Raw genomic sequence first — 21,163 nt, forward strand, 5'->3', positions numbered from 1 at the left:
ACGTGCGAGTTCTTGACTGCCCAGCACTCCGCCCCGTACAACAAAGTCGGCCTCACTACCACTTTTGGCCTCCTAGAATTTAAATAAAAGAAAATGATTTTTTCAGATTCCTTATATGTTTTTTTCCAGATTACTTATGGGTGAAAAATGAAAATCTCTGGTAAGGGTCATAAAACTAAAAAGAGTTTGTAAAGAGCCAAAAAATCTTTTCTCCAGATCCAAACTCCTCAAAATATATTCCATTGTACTAACTCCAGCTCTTACCATAACAACGAAAAATTAACGGTACCTATCCTGGGCAGCCAAGCCGCTAGGGCGGAGTCAGTTGGTGGCAAGGATTCACCCGAACCCATTCGACGAAAAATTAGTTAACTACATTGTAAATGGCAAGTTAAAATATTTTTTTCTATATATATAGTATATGTTGAACCCTAGCTTCTGTTGTGTTTACTTTCTTTATATTGTTGAACCCGAAGTGAAAATCCTGACTCTGTCGGGAGAAATAATTATTTGGCCTTTGAGAAAGAGCCTATTTGGATGGACTTAAAAAAGCAGCTTATAAGCCAAAAAAATAAGTTGGGGTAGCTCAACTTATCTTTTTTTTAACCCCAACTTATTTTTTTTAAATTAAGCCAAACGGGCTCAATTATTTTTTGGGCTTATTTTAAGCACAAAATGGCTTATAAGCTGGCTAGCCAAACATCATTTTTTTGCGCGGAGTGCCCTTCTTTTGGGGTGGTCTTTAAATTTTTCCCCTCATATTTGTGGTCTTTAAATTATGCCCTCATATTTAACAGTCTTTAATTTTGCCCTTCGCATTAACTTTGAGCTTTCGCTCGAAATCATGAGGTTCGAGTTCGAACCCCGCTCAAGCATAAATTAAAAAAAATCGCAAGACAAGGTTTGGTTCGCGTGTATCTTGGGACCGGCATACTTTTGTTAAGGAATTACAAATTTTATCTTGACCGGCGTACTAAACCTTATAGGCGACTTTCCGTAAATATCTTGGTCGGCTTATAACTTTGATAATTCCTTCACAAAGTTATCTGCGATTGGGGCTATACTGTGGGCAAACTTTATGGGACCGCCGTAACTTTGTGAAGGAATTATCAAAGTTATCGGGACGAACACTCTTTATCTTGCGGAAATCTTATAAAGGCATCAAATATCTGGTCCGTATACTTTGGTAATTAAACACCGAAAGTTATCTTGCGTGGGGGCATACTGTCGGCGAACTTTTATGGGATCCGGCATAAACTTGTGAAGGAATTATCAAGTTATCTTAAAGATACTTATCCGTCTGCCCATAAAGCATAAGTATCTGGTCCGGTGATAACTTTGGTATTCCTTCAGCGGTATCAGATGGCCGTGCATAAGCGAAAAAATTTAAACTCGCGCTTTGTGAATTTTTTTTTTTAAAATTTTGATTGCAGCGTGGGTTCGAAGCGAAGCCTATGGGTTTTTAGCTAAAGCAAAATTTAAAGATTTCAAATATAAGAGGGAAGAAAATTTAAAAACCAATTTAAAAGAAGGCGATACGACCGCCACCAAACATTCAAAAAAGCTAAGCCAAACGAGCTCAAACTTTCTTTAATTTTATAACCCTTTACGGGAAATCTTCATTTTTTACCGTAATATCTGAAAAAGTCAGTTTCTCCCATTCGAATTATTATAAGGGGCGAAGAAATGTCATTTCTGCTGTGTGCCCATATGCTTGCCTCCCAAAAGACCGAACAATTCTTTCTCCAAATTGATTACCAGCCCTAATTGACAAAAATCAGTGAGCAACGCAGTTCGGACAAAAAAAAATTAAAAATTGTGAGATTGTTGCATTGAGTTCTTTGGCACCTAAGTGAATTTTGAATTTTGAAGTCGTTATATATACCCAGGTGCAAAGTTTCACTTACTCCCATTTCCTTACCAGACAGAGAAACATGTATGTATCTTTGATGACATATATTATACTAATGCGTATATAAAAACCCAAAATTGAGGTTATATTCAAGATTTCAAGTAATTCACACCCTTTAATCAATTCAGAATATTTGTTTAAGCGTTGTGAAGTTCAGTCAAAAACTTAGAAATGGCTCTTGTTGAGATGGAAAGTTCATAATTTTTGTGGGTTATTATTCCTAATATATACCGAAGGGAGTAACTGGTAAAGTTGCTGCTATGTGAATCTTAGTCCGGTCCTTCCCCACACCCCTTGCATAGCGAAATCTTAGTGCACCGCCCCTTTACCCCATAAAAATTCAAAAATTATCATGCAAAATTGAAAACAAGAAAGGTGACTAAAATTCTAACTCTACCTCCCAAGGTAGGGGTAAAGTCTCCGCAGACCCCACTTTGTGGGATTTCACTGGGTATGTTATTGTATTATTCGTATTTGCTAGATCCATTTCAAGATTTGAATTTTTTTGGGGGGTTTTACTGAACGTTATGGTTTGCTTTTAGAAAAAGTCCATGTGGGATCATTAAAAATTTGCTATAGTTGATTGGTTGGTGTGATTTGAGTGACTTTTCTTTGTTAATTTTGAACTTTTCTGAATCACATTATTGGATATCCACATTTTAATATTTTCTTGACAGTTTACTTGTTTATTGGACTAATAATGATGATTCTGCTTTTCAAGATGGATACTAAACACGTTTATGTATAATAAACTCATGAACCTCATTCACTATGTAGTTAGTTAAACTTGTGGTCCTATCAGAAAGTACTATGATCTATATATAATAAATACATGAACATCATTTGTTCTTGAGTTTGCCTACTGCTCTTGATTCAAGTAGATCAGAATTTTTTTTATCAGGTGTTTACTCCACTGCAACTTTGTTTTACATTGTGTTGAAGCAAACTCTTCCCAGTATACTCACACTATCAAATTTAAACTTCGTTGATTTTTCATTCGTTAAGTTCAATATCATTCTTTCATCCTTTTTCGTAAATTTTTTCCTTTTATTTTTATCATCAAAATAGAGGTCAATACATTATCTATAAGACTACAACAACCAACTTTTCGGAAAGAGAACAGAGAAAAAAAGAAAAGATGAAATGAATGACTTGTAATCTAAAAGGATCTTCTTGACTAGTAAAATAATATTACTTTAATAAAGAAGAAGGATCTGAAATTAGAAAACAAAAAGTACCAAAGCCAAATAGTGTTGATTTTCTTACTTATAAGTAACAGTTTATATGATCCTGCAAACTACAGTTAGGCAATCCAGAAAGCTTGTAATAGTTGAAAACTTTTCCTTTCAAAAAATAAAAAAAAAATAAAAAAAAATACAAATGATACTCCAAGTAGATAGACCAATGTGGAATCCTGTTCCTTCTCTGTATATGCTATTAAGCTTGTCCTTCACTGTGTTTCAACTGGTTTTTGCTAAATATCATTTTAATACTTCTGAAACATCTTCAAGTGCAAATGTACTTGCCCTTTTATCCTGGAAGGCTAGCCTTGAAAGTGAAAGCCAATTGCTTCTTTCATCTTGGATGAACACTAGCACAAGTCCTTGCCATTGGGACTGCATTCGTTGCGACAACCTTGGACGAGTGACTGAGATGAATATGCCAAATTATCTCATAAAGGTACCCTTCACCATCTAGATTGATCATCATTCTTCTATCTCCTCAAAATAGACTTCTCTGAAAACTCACTCTATGGTACTCTTCCCACCAATATATTCAATCTTTCAAAGCTGAGTTACCTTGATTTTGGGCTTCAACGATTTTTCTGGAACAATTCCCCTTGAAATAAGATTCTTGAAAGGTATTAAGTACCTTTTGCTCGATCATACTCGTCTTAGTGGTGTTCTGCCCCAGGAATTTGGAATGCTAGAGTCTCTTTTTTTGCTCAGAACGTATCTTACTGGCGCAATCCCGGTATCTATTGGTAACTTGAGCAGCTTGAGTCTTCTATACCTTGATGAAAACAAATTCTCTGGGCATATTCCACAAGAAATAGCGATGTTGAGTTCCCTAAAAGGTCTCTTTCTGTCAAGAAACACATTTATTGGCTCCATTCCGACTTTGTTTGGTAACTTGACCAACTTAGAGTCCCTGTATCTTCATACCAACTCACTTTCAGGTCACCTCAAGGCTTGGGTCTCACCGTTTTGTGCCATTGGGCTTTAACTCAAATTAAAGATACCTCAACATGTGAATTCATTAAATGACCCGTAATTTTTCGCTCCCATTTTTGATTTGGGATTTGCCTAAGGCGAGTTTTCACAATGAACCCCGAAGTATGCTCCATGCACTTTGATCGTGAGAGACTATGAATTGTGATATTCATTTGTGATTTCAGCTGTTCAGTTTGATTATGTTGTTTAATGTTCTGCAATATGTTGATGAGTATTTGAAATCATGATTTAGATTGATATTAAATAAGTTGGTTACAATACAGACCGTTGCTTAGTGTTAGTGGGATGAGCCTATGGAAATACACTTTTGCTTTAACTTTTCCTCAATCTTTCTTTTAACTTTTTTCCCTTGTCATAACACATTTTCTACAACAATAATTAACTTTCCGCAAAGAAAACAGTAGTATGAAATTAGGAAAAAGAATACCAAAGCTGACAAAAGTTCATCCTTTTACCGAGTTACTAAGTGGACAAGTACTTGGGTAAAAAAATTTCATCCATTAGATAATGGAGAATTGAACAGCTTGAAAAGTTTTGAAAGTGAAACAAAAACTTTATTGAAAATCCGCCATCATAATGTTGTAAAGCTTTATGGATTTTGTTCACATGCAAGACATTCTTTCTTGGTTTACGAGTTCTTGGAAGGAGGAAGCTTGTCAGAGAGACTTAGGAATGATGAAAAAGCGACAGAGTTAGACTGTATTAAGAGGGTGAACATTGTCAGAGGGGTGGCATATGCATTATCTTATATGCATCATGAATGTTCACCTCCTATTCTTCATCGGGATATATCAAGTAAGAATGTTTTGTTAGACTGTGAGGATAAGCCCCGTGTTTCTGATTTTGGTACTGCAAAACACCTAAAGTCAAACTCCTCTAATTGGACTTCTTTTGCTGGAACTTTTGGATATGTTGCTCCAGGTATGCTCTGTCTCTATGTATTAACTACTTTCATGAATTTCAAGAATCTCAATGACTACAAAATTAAACAGGATTGTCCATGTGTAGTGCAAGTTAAAATGGACATAACTAACAGCTTTCACCTTGAGATAACCTTAACCTTCTTTGAACTCTGACTTGAGAGGAACATTTTAAAATCATTTAAACAAAATACAAAACTAGTTGCTTTTGAGTCTTATGTCATTTTCATTTTCTTGTACTCTGCCCAGCTTCTCTTATCTACAAATTTTGTACCTTTGCTTTTTTTGTCTTGTGTTTTGAAACACGGGTTTTAACTTATGTGCACTGAGGGTGTTTAACTTTTATACATCAGAGGACCTACAAAAATCGGTAACTATGTATGGTAATCCTAATCTGGTAAAATAGAAAATCAACAAAAGAACCTACTATAATCAGTTAGAATGCATTGAAAGTGTTGAAATTATTTATACTCTGTGTATATAATTTAAATCATTTTCACATGTATACAGAGTTTGCTTACACTATGGAGGTAAACAAAAGTTGTGATACCTACAGCTTTGGAGTGCTATCATTGAAAGTGATCTTAGGTCGGCATCCAGCTGATATTGTTGAAGCTATGTCATCACTTTCATCAACATCAGAAATCCTTGACATATTGTTAAAAGATTTCATTGATCAACGGCCATTACTTCCCTCTCGAGTGGCTGAAGAATTGATCAAGATCACAAAGATAGCATTTACATGTCTTAATCCGAGTCCTCAACTTAGGCCAACCATGCAACAAGTTTCTGCATCTTTAGCCAAAGAAAAGGCACTTTTGAAGAACTCTTTTCCTTTTATTACTTTAGGCCAACTAATTGATGCTGAATTAGGTAGTTCCTATTTAACTTCTTGTGTAGTTCTGTTTTCTTTTTTTCCGTTTGCTGTTGTGATGTTTTCTCCTATTGTACTCTAAATTTCCTTTTTATATTATACAATAAAGTAAATGTTTTGCACACAAAACATTGAACTAGATGTTGGATCTGTGCTTATCATTCTTTATGGTGGAAACTTGGTTGACTGAACGAGCTGTGTGAAGTAGGGGTTGTTGTTGTCTACTGCTATTTCTCCTATTACGGAAAATCTAGATCTCTTGTTCGCCAGGAAAAAATTAAGCAACTGTGGACTGATATGCTCAAGTGGAGGATGAAATTTTGGTGCAGATGTTATCGTGGAGGTAGAATTTTGAAAACACTAGTTAAAATTTATTTGGAAAGCCATAATCTGGTGTCATCAGTTAGTATTTTGGTTCCTAATTTCCTTAGAGACATTCTGGAAGTCGATCCGCTTCTATTCTGGTGTTGCTTCTGCATTCATTTTATCTCAGATTTCTCTTTCTATACCCAACAGAATTGAGAGAAATCAAAACGACGCGCGCTTTTTATGTGTCTTATGTATCAGGTGAACAAAAACTAGGTTTATTGATGGAGCTATCTCCTTGGATCTAATGATAGAAACTGAGTGAAAAATAAAGCCAAATGATTTGAGTGGCTTCACTTTCTAGAATTACACTAAATATTCATTCATCCTAGACCAGTTCTTCTATCTAAGTAATTTATTTCTCCTTATGTGACTTATTGCAACAAACTTATTGTAACCTACTGTGTTGAACTTTGGAGTATAGTAAGCATGCATTTTGAGAGCTTAGTGCTTACCAAAACAAAGGGACACAACTTCTGAGAGACATAGTGTTGGAGTCTTTTTTCCCTATTTAACAAAATTAGTGTCTATTCTCTTCAACAATTGGATCTTTTCCATGTGTAGTCCTAAGATCTTTTCTAAGTGCTCACATAAAATAGATGACTTGATGCCCAAAAAGTGCAACAATATGCTTCGGGGAATAAATTAATTGTTGGCATCTTTGTGGAGTTAGCTAATGTGAGAAAATGGTATTAAAAGTTGTTCATGAGTCTTGGTATTGATTCATTGTAAAAGGGTATCTGTTGAGGACCTCTATGTTGTTGGTGTCTTCACTTTTAATTTATAGCTGTGAACTAGGAATTACATCATTTTATTGTGGGATAGTCCTATAACTTTTTGATAAAGACTGCAAAACAATCATGGTGTTGTTTAGAATTTTTGTGCAGTCTGGTTTAGCTGCAGGATTAGAAGGGGTGAACTTGATCCTGGTTTCCAATTGGTGAATCTGTTTTCTGCAGAATGCACATTAAGGTGCCTTTGATATGCCATTATATGAGAGGGTGGGAGAATATCCTGTAATTCTGTTGAATTATCGTCTGTGCATTTCAGGAAATAAGTGATTAAATCTCTGTTAAGCTCCTAAAGAACATAGTAAATATGAGTCCTTTTTTACAAAAGGAGGATAGTTTTGAAGGTAGTGTTAAAGAGTAGTAGTTATATTTAAGGAAGGATCCTAGTTCTTAATTTTTTCGCCACAGTAGGGGAAAGTAAAGTTCTTTCTAATATGCATATTTTTGGAAATTAATATTGCAGAAATGTCTTTAGTTATGTGTACTAATTGTCCAGAGAGGATATTTACCATCTTGCTCTATTTTATGCAGGGGAATCATAGTTGTGAAGCTATGGCGTGGGTTGGAGCTAAGGTTGAGGCAATAGTACGGAAAGGAATTGGTGAAGAGAAATGATATGGGTTCTGCCAAGGTGATTTACCGCTCTCAATTGAACTTTTTAATTTGGAAAAACCTTCACATAATCTTTTTTTCTGGTGATGACTTCTAGTTTTTGCCTGCTGATGCACTTATAATCTTACTCTAGGTCTATATACTGAGAAATAGTTTGAAGTAAGCTCTTACAAAAATTGTTCCACCAATCAAATGACTCGCAACAGTTAAAAATTAACGGAACCTATTCCACCGCCGCCCATATGCTTTCCCCCCCCAAAAATGAACACCACCGAGTTCGTTGGCCCTAAGCGACGGTTGCATTTTGGAGTCGTTATATCCAGGTGCAAACTTTCACTTACTCCCATTTACTTACCCGAGACAAAAATGTATATATTTTTGCTGACAATATATACATGTAATGCGTATATAGAAACCTAAATTGAGCTTAAATTCAAGCAATTAACACCCTTAAATCTGTTCAGCATATATGTTTACGCGTTGTGAATTTCAGTCAAAAACTCAGAAATGGTTCTTGGTGAGACGGGAAGTTCATCATTTTTGTGGGTCAATACTCCTAATCTCTGTTCTGAGTTATTTGCTAGATCAATTTTAGTGGCGCTTGGACATAAGAATTGTGAAATTTGAACAGAAGAAGTAGTATCTGTTTTCAAGTTGAAAATGGTATTTTGGAGTTGTGTTTGAACATGACTACAAATTGGCGTTCTTTTTGTAATTTTTGTGAGTGATTTGGAGTGAAAATTATGAAAATAGGTTTTTGGAGTTTTTCAAATTCCGGAAAATTGTAACAATTCTATGTCCAAATAGTTTTTCGGAATAAATTCCAGAAAAAAGTGAAAACTATCCATGGACAAATCAGCACTTTGGCTTTGGTTTTTTGGGGAGTTTCGAGGGGTTTCTGCTGAATGTTATGGTTTGCTTTTGGAAAAAGTCCATGTGGGATCATTAGAAATCTGCTATAGTTGATGAGTTGATGTGGTTGAGTGACTTTTCTTTGTTAATTTTGAACTTTTCTGAATCATATTATTGGATATCCCCATTTTAATATTTTCTTGACAGTTTACTTGTTTATTGGACTAATAATGATGATTCTGCTTTTCAAGATGGATACTAAACGCGTTTATGTATAATAAACACATGAACCTCATTCACTATGTAGTTAGTTAAACTTGTGGTCCTATCTGAAAGTACTATGATCTATATAATATTAATACCTTTCCAGAAGGTGGAAAATTCATTGGACAAAACACAAAATGAGTGCTTAAATACCAACAATCTTTCCAAACAGTAAAAGCTACCACCAACAACCGTATCTGAACAAATCACTAATACTACTAGCTAGCAGCCATTAATCATAGTACCAATTACACTAGCTTTTGACAACATTAAAAAATACTAAAGCATGACATATTAAAATAGTGAATAAGGGTGGAACATTAAGATAAGCATATGGCCTCACGCTAAGAACAATATCCATGAATATGATCCCATTAATATCCATGCTAAGAACATTAAAATAGCAGTGGACTGGTCCCATTAGTTCTTAGTCATCGTTGGATTTGAAAAAAAAACTGCATTAGTTGTGCATGCTATAAGGACTATTACAGCTCCATCTACTAGAATGGAGATTATATTGGTTCAAATACCAGACATAAGGGACTCTTTTGAGCCTTTACTTGAGAGATTCTTAAGTAATGTAATGTACTTGTGATTTCATTTTTTTTAGTTTGGTTATATTGTGTTATGTTCTGGAATATGTTTGAGTATTTGAAATTATGAGTTATGACATATTGAATGAATTAGCTTGATATGAAATTAGTAAGTTATTTACGATTGAGATGGTTCACTTAGATGTGGTGAGGTCACAACCCCCTAGTTGGGGTATGCCAGTTTTGACCCGGCTTTTCCATGTAAAATCTTGACATGTCTTTTGTTTGATTGTTTGTCTTTGCTGTATATAGTTTTCTACATATTATATTTGCTACATACATCATTTGTTCTTGAGTTTGCCTGCTGCTCTTGATTCAAGTAGATCAGATTTTTTATCAGGTGTTTACTCCACTGCAACTTTGTTTTACATTGTGTTGGAGCAAACTCATCCCAGTATACTCACACTATATCAAATTTAAACTTCGTTAATTTTTCATTCTTAAATTAATAATTGGTACATTGAATAAACAACATACTAGCTTTACGAAGAAAAGACTAACAAGGTATATGTTTCCTATTGAAAAGGTATATGTTTCCTATTGAAATAGTTTTGCTTTTCCTTTGAGAGGTGTCCTTTCGACTAGTTCAATATCATTCTTTCATCCTTTTTCATAACTTTTTTCCTTTTATTTTTGTCATTAAAATAGAGGTCAACACATTACCTGTAAGACTACAACAACCAACTTTTCGAAAAGAGAACAGAGAAAAAAAGAAAAGATGAAATGAATGACTTATAATCTAAAAGGACCTTTTTGACTTGTAAAATAATCAATATTACTTTAATAAAGAAGAAGGATCTGAAATTAGAAAACAAAAAGTACCAAAGCCAAATAGTGTTGATTTTCTTACTTATAAGTAACAGTTTATATGATCCTGCAAACTACAGTTAGGCAATCCAGAAAGCTTGTAATAGTTGAAAACTTTTCCTTTCAAAAATAAAATAAAAATACAAATGATACTCCAAGTAGATAAGCCAATGTGGAATCCTGTTCCTTCTCCGTGTATGCTATTAAGCTTGTCCTTCACTGTGTTTCAACTGGTTTTTGCTAAGTATCATTTTAATACTTCTGAAACATCTTCAAGTGCAAATGTACTTGCCCTTTTAACCTGGAAGGCCAGCCTTGAAAGTGAAAGCCAATTGCTTCTTTCATCTTGGATGAACACTAGCTCAAGTCCTTGCCATTGGGACTGCATTCGTTGCGACAACCTTGGACGAATGACTGAGATGAATAAGTCAAATTATCTCATAAAGGGTACCCTTCACCATCTAGATTTCTCATCATTCTCCTATCTCGTCAAAATAGACTTCTCCATAAACTCACTCTATGATACTCTTCCCACCAATATATTCAATCTTTCAAAGCTGAGTTACTTTGATTTGGGATTCAATGATTTTTCTGGAACAATTCCCCCTGAAATAAGATTCTTGAAAAGTATTAAGTACCTTTGGCTCGACCATACTCGTCTTAGTGGTGTTCTGCCCCAGGAATTTGGAATGCTAGAGTCTCTTTTTTTGCTCAGAATACAAGCAACCAATCTTACTGGCACAATCCCGGTATCTATTGGTAACTTATGCAGATTGAGTCTTCTATACCTTGATGAAAATAAATTCTCTGGGCATATTCCACAAGAAATAGCAATGTTGAGTTCCCTAAAAGGTCTCTTTCCGTCAAGAAACACATTTATTGGCTCTATTCTGACTTCGTTTGGTGACTTGACCAACTTAGAGTCCCTGTATCTTCATACCAACACAGTTTCAGGATGCATACCTCAGGGGATTTGGTCTCTGACACATTTGATGGATGTTGATTTAGGAAATAACAATTTTGCTGGTCAAATACCAAGTCCTATTGGAAATTTCAGCAAGTAGTTCTCTTTGATTCTGTCCAAAAACAGTCTCACAAGTGAAATACCCACATCAGTTGGAGATGCAGGCAACCTGCTCTTTTTATCCTTATGTAATAACAGGCTGTCAGGACCCATTCCTTCATCCATGGGAAACTTGACTAAGCTCAAGACATTACATTTATGTCAAAATGGATTTTCTGGTCCCATTCCTCCGAGCTTCGGGAACTTAAATCTCCTGTTGATATAAGATTATTTAACAATAAACTCAATGGGTCACTTCCAGTAGAGTTGGAAAACATTACAAACTGGGAGATGTTTCATTTAGCCGATAACAATTTCACTGGTCATTTGCCTCATAATGTTTGTCTTGGTGGCTTCCTGACAGAAATATCAGTCCAAAATAATCGTTTCATTGGTGGCATGCCAAGAAGCTTGAAAAACTGCCCCAAGTTATCCAGGGTCAGACTTAACAACAATAAACTATCTGGAAAAATATCAGAAGTTTTCGGTGTGTGTTCGTATCTAGATTACATTGATTTGAGTCACAATGAGCTGTATGGAGAGCTGTCATTAAAATGGAGCCTTTGTGGTAAAATGACCTGTTTGAAGATGTCTAATAACAATTTATCTGGATCAATTCCATTTGAGATCAGAAACGCATCTCATCTACAGGTGCTTGATCTCTCCTCCAATCATTTCAGTGGCAAGGTCCCTAGAAGCTTGGATAGCCTAAAGCTGCTATTTGAGCTTGATTTGTCTGGTAACAAACTTTCAGGTGATATTCCATCAGAAATTGGGATGCTTTCTACACTCGCAAAACTTAACTTGGCAGCAAATCATCTGAGTGGCGTAATCCCACAAGATATTGGAAATGCTATGCAGTTACTGAGCTTGAATTTAAGCAAAAACATGCTGCAAGCAAGTATTCCTTCCAATTTGGGGAGCTTATGCTTCTTACGAGTTATGGACCCTAGTCACAACATACTGAATGGTGAGATACCATGGCGACTGGGTCAATTACAAAGCTTAGAGTATATGAATCTTGAGATACCATGGCGACTGGGTCAATTACAAAGCTTAGAGTAGATGAATCTTTCACATAATAAGTTGATTGGCTCGATCCCATCAAGTTTCAATCAGTGTATTAGCTTGAGTTTTGTCAACATATCCAACAATCAATTGATCGGCCCTCTTCCTAACAACTTGGTATTTCAGAAGGCATCCCTTGAAGAACTAAGAGACAATAGTGGGGCCATCTCATTGGTTTAAACCTTGCTCTTCATCTAAAATCACCAACAAAAGAATAAATATCTCAACAATTCTTTTTAGTTTGGGAGGTGTTCTTCTTTTGATGGTGATCATTTGTCTTCTTTTTGCCACATGTCGGGAAAAAAGTAACCAAATTGAGCAAAGAGAACAATCTGAGGATCTCTTTTCCATTTGGAGCTTTGACGGGAAGATGACATATGGGAACATCATCATAGCAACAGAGGGCTTTGACAGCAAATATTGCATAGGAAAGGGAGGACAGGGAAGTGTCTTGAGTTACTAAGTGGACAAGTACTCGCGGTAAAAAAAATTTCATCCATTAGATAATGGTGAATTGAACAGCTTGAAAAGCTATGAAAGTGAAACAAAAACTTTATTGAAAATCCGCCATCGTAATATTGTAAAGCTTTATGGATTTTGTTCACATGCAAGACATTCTTTCTTGGTTTACGAGTTCTTGGAAGGAGGAAGCTTGTCAGAGAGACTGAGGAATGATGAAAAAGCGACAGAGTTAGACTAGATTAAGAGGGTGAACATTGTCAGAGGGGTGGCATATGCATTATCTTATATGCATCATGAATGTTTACCTCCTATTCTTCATCGGGATATATCAAGTAAGAATGTTTTGTTAGACTGTGAGGATAAGCCCCGCCTTTCTGATTTTGGTACTGCAAAACACCTAAAGTCAAACTGCTCTAATTGGACTTCTTTTGCTGGAACTTTTGGATATGTTGCTCCAGGTATGCTGTGTCTAATTCTTTGTACTTACAAGTTTATACTAACTTCTATGTATTAACTACTTTCATGAATTTCAAGAATTTCAATGACTACAAAATTAAACAGGATTGTCCATGTGTAGTGCAAGTTAAAATGTACATAACTAACAGCTTTATCCTGGAGATAACCTTCTTTGAACTCTGACTTGAGAGGGACATTTTAAAATCATATAAACAAAATACAAAACTAGTTGCTTTTCAGTCTTATGTCATTTTCATTTTCTTGTATTCTGCCCAGCTTCTCTTATCTACAAATTTTGTACCTTTGCTTTTTTTGTCTTGTGGTTCGAAACACGGGTTTTAACTAATGTGCACTGAGGGTGTTTAAATTTTATACATCAGAGGACCTACAACAATCGGTAACTATGTATGGTAATCCTAATCTGGTAAAATAGAATATCAACAACAGAACCTACTATAATCAGTTAGAATGCATTGAAAGTGTTGAAATTATTTTATCAACAACAGAACCTACTATAATCAGTTAGAATGCGTTGAAAGTGTTGAAATTATTTATACTCTGTGTATATAATTTAAATCATTTTCACATGTATACAGAGCTTGCTTACACTATGGAGGTAAATGAAAGTTGTGATACCTACAGCTTTGGAGTGCTATCATTGGAAGTGATCTTAGGTCGGCATCCAGCTGTTATTGTTGAAGCTATATCATCACTTTCATCAACATCAGAAATCCTTGACATATTGTTAAAAGATTTCATTGATCAACGACCATTACCTCCCTCTCGAGTGGCTGAAGAATTGATCAAGATCACAAAGATAGAATTTACATGTCTTAATCCGAGTCCTCAACTTAGGCCAACCATGCAACAAGTTTCTGCATCTTTAGCCAAAGAAAAGGCACTTTTGAAGAACTCTATTCCTTTTATTACTTTAGGCCAACTAATTGATGCTGAATTAGGTAGTTCCTAATTAACTTCTTGTGTAGTTGTATTTTCTTTTTTTCCGTTTGCAGTTGTGATGTTTTCTCCTATTGTACTCTAAATTTCCTTTTTATATTGTACAATAAAGTAAATGTTTTGCACACAAAACATTGAACTAGATGTTGGATCTGTGCTTATCATGCTTTATGGTTAAAACTTGGTTGACTGAAAGAGCTGTGTGAAGTAGGGATTATTGTTGTTTACTGCTATTTCTCCTATTACGGAAAATCTAGATCTCTTGTTTGCCAGGAAAAAATTAAGCAACTGTGGACTGATATGCTCAAGTGGAGGATGAAATTTTGGTGCAGATGTTATCGTGGAGGTAGAATTTTGAAAACACTAGTTAAAATTTATTTGGAAAGCCATAATCTGGTGTCATCAGTTAGTATTTTGGTTCCTAATTTCCTTAGAGACATTCTGGAAGTCGGTCCTCTTCTTTGCTGGTGTAGATTCTGCATTCATTTTATCGCAGATTTCTCTTTCTATACCCAACAGAATTGAGTGAAATCAAAACGACGTGCGTTTTTAATGTGTCTTATGTATCAGGTTAACAAATACTAGGTTTATTGATGGAGCTATCTTATTAGATCTAATGATAGAAACTGAGTGAAAAATAAAGCCAAATGATTTGAGTGGCTTCACTTTCTAGAACAGTTCTCCTATCTTAGTAATTTATTTCTCCTTATGTGACTTTTTGCAACAAACTTATTGTAACCTACTGTGTTGGACTTTGGAGTATAGTAAGCATGCATTTTGAGAGCTTAGTGCTTATCAAAACAAAGGGACACAATTTCTGAGAGACATAGTGGTGGAGTCTTTTTTATTATTTAACAAAATTAGTGTTTATTCTCGTCAATAATTGGATCTTTTCCATGTGTAGTCCTAAGATCTTTCTAAGCGCTCACATAAAATAGATGACTTGATGCCAAAAAAAGTGCAACAATATGCTTCAAGGAATAAATTAATTGTTGGCATCTTTGTGGAGTTAGCTAATGTGAGAAAATGATATTAAAAGTTGTTCATGAGTCTTGGTGTTGATTCATTGTAAAAGGTATCAGTTGAGGACCTCTATGTTGTTGGTGTCTTCACTTTTACTTTATAGTTGTGAACTAGGAATTACATCAATTTGCTGTGGAATAGTCCTATAACTTTTTGATAGAGATTGCAAAACAATCATGGTGTTATTGAGAATTTTTGTGCAGTCTGGTTTGGTTGTAGGATTAGAAGGGATGAACTTGATCTTAGTTTCCAATTGGTGAATCTGTTTACTGCAGAGTGCACATTAAGGTGCCTTTGACATGTCATTGTATGAGAGGGTGGGAGAATATCCAGTAATTCTGTTGAATTATCGTCCGTGCATTTCAAGAAATAAGTGATTAGATCTCTGTCAAGCTCCTAAAGAACTTAGTAAATAGGGGTCCTTTTCTCAAAAGGAGAATAGTTTTTGAAGGTGTTCTAGAATAGTAATATAAGGAAGGATCATAGTTTATTCTTAATTCTTTTGTCACGGTAGGAGAAAGTAAAGTTCTTTCTAATACGCATATTTTGAAAAGTAGCGTTGCAGAAATATCTTTATTTATTCGTACTAACTGCCCAGAGAGGATGTCTACCATCTTGCTTTATTTTATGCAGGGGAATCAAAATTGTGAAGCTACCGCGTGGGTTGAAGTTAAGGTTGAGGGCAATAGCACGAAAAGGAATTGGTAAAGAGAAATGATATGGGTTCTGCCAAGGTGATTTACTTCTCTCAGTAGAACTTTTTAATTTGGAAAACCTTTCACATATTCCTTTTTTTATTCTGGTGATTACTGCTATTTTTTGCCTGCTGATGCACTTATAATCTTACTCTAGAAGGTCTATATACTGAGAAATAAAGCTCTTATAAAAGTTGTCATTTAGTTACCAAGCAAAAAAAATTGTGCCAATTTGGAGCTAGGCCTATAAAATATTGATGGTTTCTTATAATTAGATTTGATTAAATTACCTAAAAGCATTTGATTTTTGGTTTTTGTGTTATTCACTGTTCATGATTAAAAAATTGCATGAAATAAATCTTATTGTTATTCACAGTTCATGATAAAATAATTGCATGACATATATATTAAGGTTTTTGGTACTTGGACGAATTCTATAACTCTCTATGATCCTTCTTGTTCTCATGTCAAAGGAATTCTCTTTTGGTGTCTATCTTGGTTGTTGATCAAAGTTCTTCACTGGAAAAAATCACAAAGAAGTAGAAATATACTTGGTTGTAATTGAATTAAGAAACATTTAGTATAATCAATGTATAATTGCTCTTTTTAGTTATCTAGACATTCTATAACTCTCTATGATCCTTATTTTGATTGGTTAAGGATAAGGGTGTCAAATCTGGCACAAAAGATGATGGCCCGCCCAACCAGCCCAAAATTTTATAGGTTGGGCTCAAGATAATTTTGGATTGGGCTGATTTTAGCCCAACCTAACATAGCCTATTTTAAAGTGATCTCCAACTTAGTCCAATACTAGCCCAATTCTAGCCCATTTTAAAGATTTACTTAAATTTGGGTTTATTGTTTGAGATTCTTTGTTTTTTTTTTTTTTTCTATATATTCACTTTTCTTGTATCATGTATCTTATAAGTTTGTGATGTGCTTGATATGAAGGAAAATATTTTTCACGGAAAATGTTTTCCTCAAAAATAATTTCCACGAAAATCAGCGAAAATATTTTTCAAGGAAAATATCTTTTGCGAAAAATGTATTTCTAGAAAATAATTTTCACGAAAAAATAGACCCTTCAAAAAAACTGGATCAAGTTGGGCGGATCATGACCCAACTTATTTTTAGCCCATTTTAGCCCAAGTAACTTCTGGGTCATTGTTACCCCCAACTCATTTATTACCTCAGCCCATTTTGATTGGGCCAATTTCAGCCTAGCCCGCCCATTTGACACCCCTAGTTCAGGAGTTATATTTTCACGAATGAATCTGCAGGTTGTATTTTCACAAATGAATCGGCAGGTTGCATATCACCTACAACCTGTTCAACAATTTGGAAAATGGAAATATATTAGTTTAAATAAGAAATATTTAGCATAATCAATGTATAATGCTCTTTTTAGTTATCTAATTGTGGTACTTGGACATTCTATACCTCTCTATGATCCTTATTTTGAATGATTAAGTTAGTTATATTTTCACTAATGAATCTGCAGGTTACATATCACCTACAACCTGCTCAAGATCTTTTTTTTTTTTTGTCAGTCTTGGTGGGTTCTTGACAGAAACATTAGTGCAAAAAAATTGTTTCGTTGGTGGGATCCCGAGAAGCTCGAAAAACTGCTCCAAGCTATCAAGGGTCAGACTTGACAACAATAAACTATCAGGAAAAATATCAGAAGCTTTCAGTGTTCATCCGAATCTAGACTACCTTGATTTAAGTCACAATGAGCTGTATGGAGAGCTGTCATCAAAATGGGGCCTTTGAAGTAAAATTACCTGTTTGAAACAACAATTTATTTGGATCAATTCTGTTCGAGACTGGAAATGCATCTCACCTAAAGGTGCTTGATCTCTCCTCTAATCATTTCACTGGCAAGGTTCCTAAAAGCTTGGATAGTTTAAAGTTACTTTTTGAGATTGATTTTTCTGGTAACAAACTTTCAGGTGGTATTCCATCACAACTTGGGATGCTTTCTACACTTGCAAAACTTAACTTGGCAGCAAATCATCTCAGTGGCATAATTCCACAAGATATTGGAAATGTTTTGCAGTTACTGAGCTTGAATCTAAGCAAAAACATGCTGCAAGCAAGTATTCCTTCTAATTTTGGGAGCTTACGCTTCTTACAATATATGGATCTTAGTCACAACATGCTGAATGGTGAGATACCATGGCAATTGGGTCAATTACAAAGCTTAAGATTTAATGAATCTTTCACATAATAAGTTGATTGGTTCGATCCCATCAAGTTTCAATCAGTGTATTAGCTTGAGTTTTGTTGACATATCTAACAATTAATTGATCGGCCCTATTCCTAACAACTTGGCGTTTCAGAATGCGTCCCTTGAAGAACTAAGAGACAATAAGGGCTTGTGTGGTCATCTCATTGGTTTGAAACCTTGCTCGTCATCTATAATCACCAACAGAAGAATAGAAATCTCAACGATTCTTTTTAGTCTGGTTGGTATCCTTCTTTTGATGGTGATCATTTGTCTTCTTTTTGGCATACCTCAAAAAAGAAGGAACCAAATTGAGCAAAGAGAACAAACTAAGGATCTCTTTTCTATTTGGAGCTTTGATGGGAAGATGACTTATGAGAGCATCATCATAGCAACAGAAGGCTTTAACAGCAAATATTGCATAGGAAATGGAGGACAGGGAAGTGTCTTCAGTGTTGAGTTACCAAGCGGGCAAGTATTTGCGGTAAAAAAAAAAAAAAATCATCCATTATATAATGGTGAATTGAACAGCTTGAAAAGCTTTGAAAATGAAACAAAAACTTTCTTGAAAATCCGCCATTGTAATATTGTGAAGCTTTATGGATTTTTGTTCACATGCAAGCCATTCTTTCTTGGTATACGAGTTCTTGGAAGGAGGAAGCTTGTCAATGAGACTGACAAATGATGAAAAAGCGACAGAGTTAGATAGGATTAAGAGGGGTAGCATATGCATTATCTTACATGCATGATGAATGTTCAACTCCTACTCTTCACCGAGATATATCAAGTAAGAACGTTTTGTTAGATCATGAAGACTGGCCTCATCTTTCTGGTTTTGGTACTGCAGAACTCTTAAGGCCAAACTCCTCTAATTGGATTTCTTTTGCTGGAACTTTGGGTATGTTGCTCCAGGTATGCTCTATCTAATTCTCTGTCCGCTCGTTTTAAGTTTACACTAGCTCTGTATATAAACTATTTTCACGAATTTGAAGAATCTGAACGACCACAAAAATAAACAGGATTTTCCATTTGTAGTGCAAGTCAATATGTAAATAACCAAAAACTTTCTCCTGGAGATAACCTTGATGTCTTTCATTTAATCCTTTGATGTATAGTTGCATTGATTAAGTTGTCAAATTTCCATGCATTCAATTAGTTAAATGATTTTTTAGTTCATTAGTTTATGGATTGACAAAGGGAGTTGTAACCGCCTTCTTTGAACCTTGAGAGAAACAATTTTAAATCACTTAAGAGAACACAAAACTAGTTGCTTTTGAGTCTTGTGTCATTTCCATTCTCTTGTATTCTTCTCAGCTACTCTTTTCTACAAAGTTTTTACATTTGTGTCGTTTATGTCTTGTGTTTTACACGTGTTTTAACTTATTTGCACTGAAGGTGTATAACTTTTTTTACATCAGATGACCTACAAGAAAGGATAAATGTGTGCGCTAATCCTAATTTGGTAAAATGGAAAATCAACAAAATAACCTACTATAATCAGTTAGAATGCATTGAAATTGTTAAAATTATTTATACTGTGTGTATATAATTTAAATACTTTTCACATGTATACAGAGCTTGCTTACACTATGGAGGTAAATGAAAGTTGTGATGCCTACAGCTTTGGAGTGCTATCGTTGGAAGTGATCTTAGGTCAGCATCCAGCTGATATTGTCGAAGTTATATCATCACTTTCATCAACATCAGAAATCCTTGACATATTGTTAAAAGATTTCATTGATCAACGGCCATTACCTCCATCTTGAGTGGCTGAAGAATTGAGCAAGATCAAAATGATAGCATTTATATGTCTTAATCCGAGTCCTCAACTTAGGTCAACCATGCAACAAGTTTCTGCATCTTTAGCCAAAGAAAAGGCACTTGTGAAGAACTCTTTTCCTTTTGTTACTTTAGGCCAACTAATTGATGTTGAATTAGGTAGTTCCTAATTAACTTCTTGTGTAGCAGTGTTCCCCCCTCCCCCCCGTTTGCAGTTGTCATGTTTTCTCTTATTGTACTCCTGTTAGTATCAAGTTTCTATGATGACAATTTTATTTGTGTAGGTATAGTAATTAAATCACACAAGGAAGCAAAGGACATCAACAAAGTTGACTAGTATAAAAGAGCCCGCAAGGCCAGTAAGAAGGAGCCCAACAGTCGCATAAACAAGATGGGCTTACACAAGTCCAATTCAGTGAAGACTTCGTACCTACAATTGGGTATGCTAGCTATATGGCAAATATCGTAGTGGTTGCGCAAGAGATTTTACAGCTGCAAGCAGTACTAAATGCGCAAGAGAATTTTACAGCTGCAAGCAGTACTAAATAAGCTCAAGGAAGGAAAGAAGATCTGCGCTATTAAAGGAGGAATATCCCATCGAGTGTAACAATCTTCTTGATTGACAATGCAGCTCCATCACACAAGGAAAGACGCACTAAGAAGTAACAGCTCCAGCCTTATTCTTGGAAATAGGATCACTAATTCCTTTTTCCAGGGATCAAATCTCTTGGGTTGATATCTCTGCGTGAAGAGCCTAAACAGCTACAAAAAGGCTACTTCACAAAACAAGAACTATACTCAGTCTCATTCTCTCAGTGCTCTGCTTTACTTTTAATAAACATTGTATGTCTGTGTGATTTATAGTGTAAGAAAAAAAGAAATGAGAGTTATAGTATAGCTTGTGAGGCTTTGTATCCAAAATATTCAGAGTGATTTGAGTGTAGACGTAGGAGCTCCATTCAAACCTCCATTGTACCAAACCTTTAACAAAGAGCTGTAGAGAAAACCCTTAAAACCTAAGGGGACTGGACTAGGATTCACATTGAATCTGAACCAGTATAAAATATTTGGTATCATTTATCTTCTACAGTCGACTATTGATTCAACCTAATCGACTAACAGATCGAAAAATTACAATTCACCCCCCACCCCCCACCCCCCCCCGCCCTCCTGCACTTTCAATTGGTATTAGAGCAAGGTCTCACCTT

At 35.2% G+C, this 21,163-nt stretch overlaps 2 protein-coding genes and 2 pseudogenes across 2 annotated transcripts; all 4 read left to right on the plus strand.

The window, feature by feature from the left end:
• Nucleotides 1-1,708: 1,708 nt before the first annotated feature.
• Nucleotides 1,709-21,163, plus strand: part of LOC132040544 (MDIS1-interacting receptor like kinase 2-like) — a 53,831-nt pseudogene continuing 34,376 nt past the window's right edge.
• LOC132039386 (probable leucine-rich repeat receptor-like protein kinase At1g35710) lies at nt 3,317-7,415 on the plus strand. Its single transcript, XM_059429873.1, has 4 exons — nt 3,317-3,592; nt 3,827-4,065; nt 4,562-5,067; nt 5,577-7,415. Exons 1-4 carry the CDS (start codon nt 3,317-3,319, stop codon nt 6,020-6,022), a joined length of 1,467 nt encoding a protein of 488 aa, XP_059285856.1. The 3' UTR covers nt 6,023-7,415.
• Nucleotides 10,372-11,289, plus strand: LOC132039387 (probable leucine-rich repeat receptor-like protein kinase At1g35710). Its single transcript, XM_059429874.1, has one exon. The coding sequence runs from the start codon at nt 10,372-10,374 to the stop codon at nt 11,287-11,289; it is 918 nt and encodes a 305-aa protein (XP_059285857.1).
• LOC132039388 (MDIS1-interacting receptor like kinase 2-like) lies at nt 12,619-13,492 on the plus strand (annotated as a pseudogene).

Source organism: Lycium ferocissimum, chromosome 12 (assembly GCF_029784015.1).
Source record: "Lycium ferocissimum isolate CSIRO_LF1 chromosome 12, AGI_CSIRO_Lferr_CH_V1, whole genome shotgun sequence".
NCBI lineage: Eukaryota > Viridiplantae > Streptophyta > Magnoliopsida > Solanales > Solanaceae > Lycium > Lycium ferocissimum.

Excerpts from the sequence above, each read along its gene's own strand:
- LOC132039386 (XM_059429873.1), top strand. The coding sequence starts at position 3,317 with ATGTGGAATCCTGTTCCTTCTCTGTATATGCTATTAAGCTTGTCCTTC. Across the intron at positions 3,593-3,826 it reads TGCCAAATTATCTCATAAAG|GAATTTGGAATGCTAGAGTC; the intron begins GTACCCTTCACC and ends GTTCTGCCCCAG. Across the intron at positions 4,066-4,561 it reads TTGACCAACTTAGAGTCCCT|GAAAAAGAATACCAAAGCTG; the intron begins GTATCTTCATAC and ends GTATGAAATTAG.
- LOC132039387 (XM_059429874.1), top strand. The coding sequence starts at position 10,372 with ATGATACTCCAAGTAGATAAGCCAATGTGGAATCCTGTTCCTTCTCCG.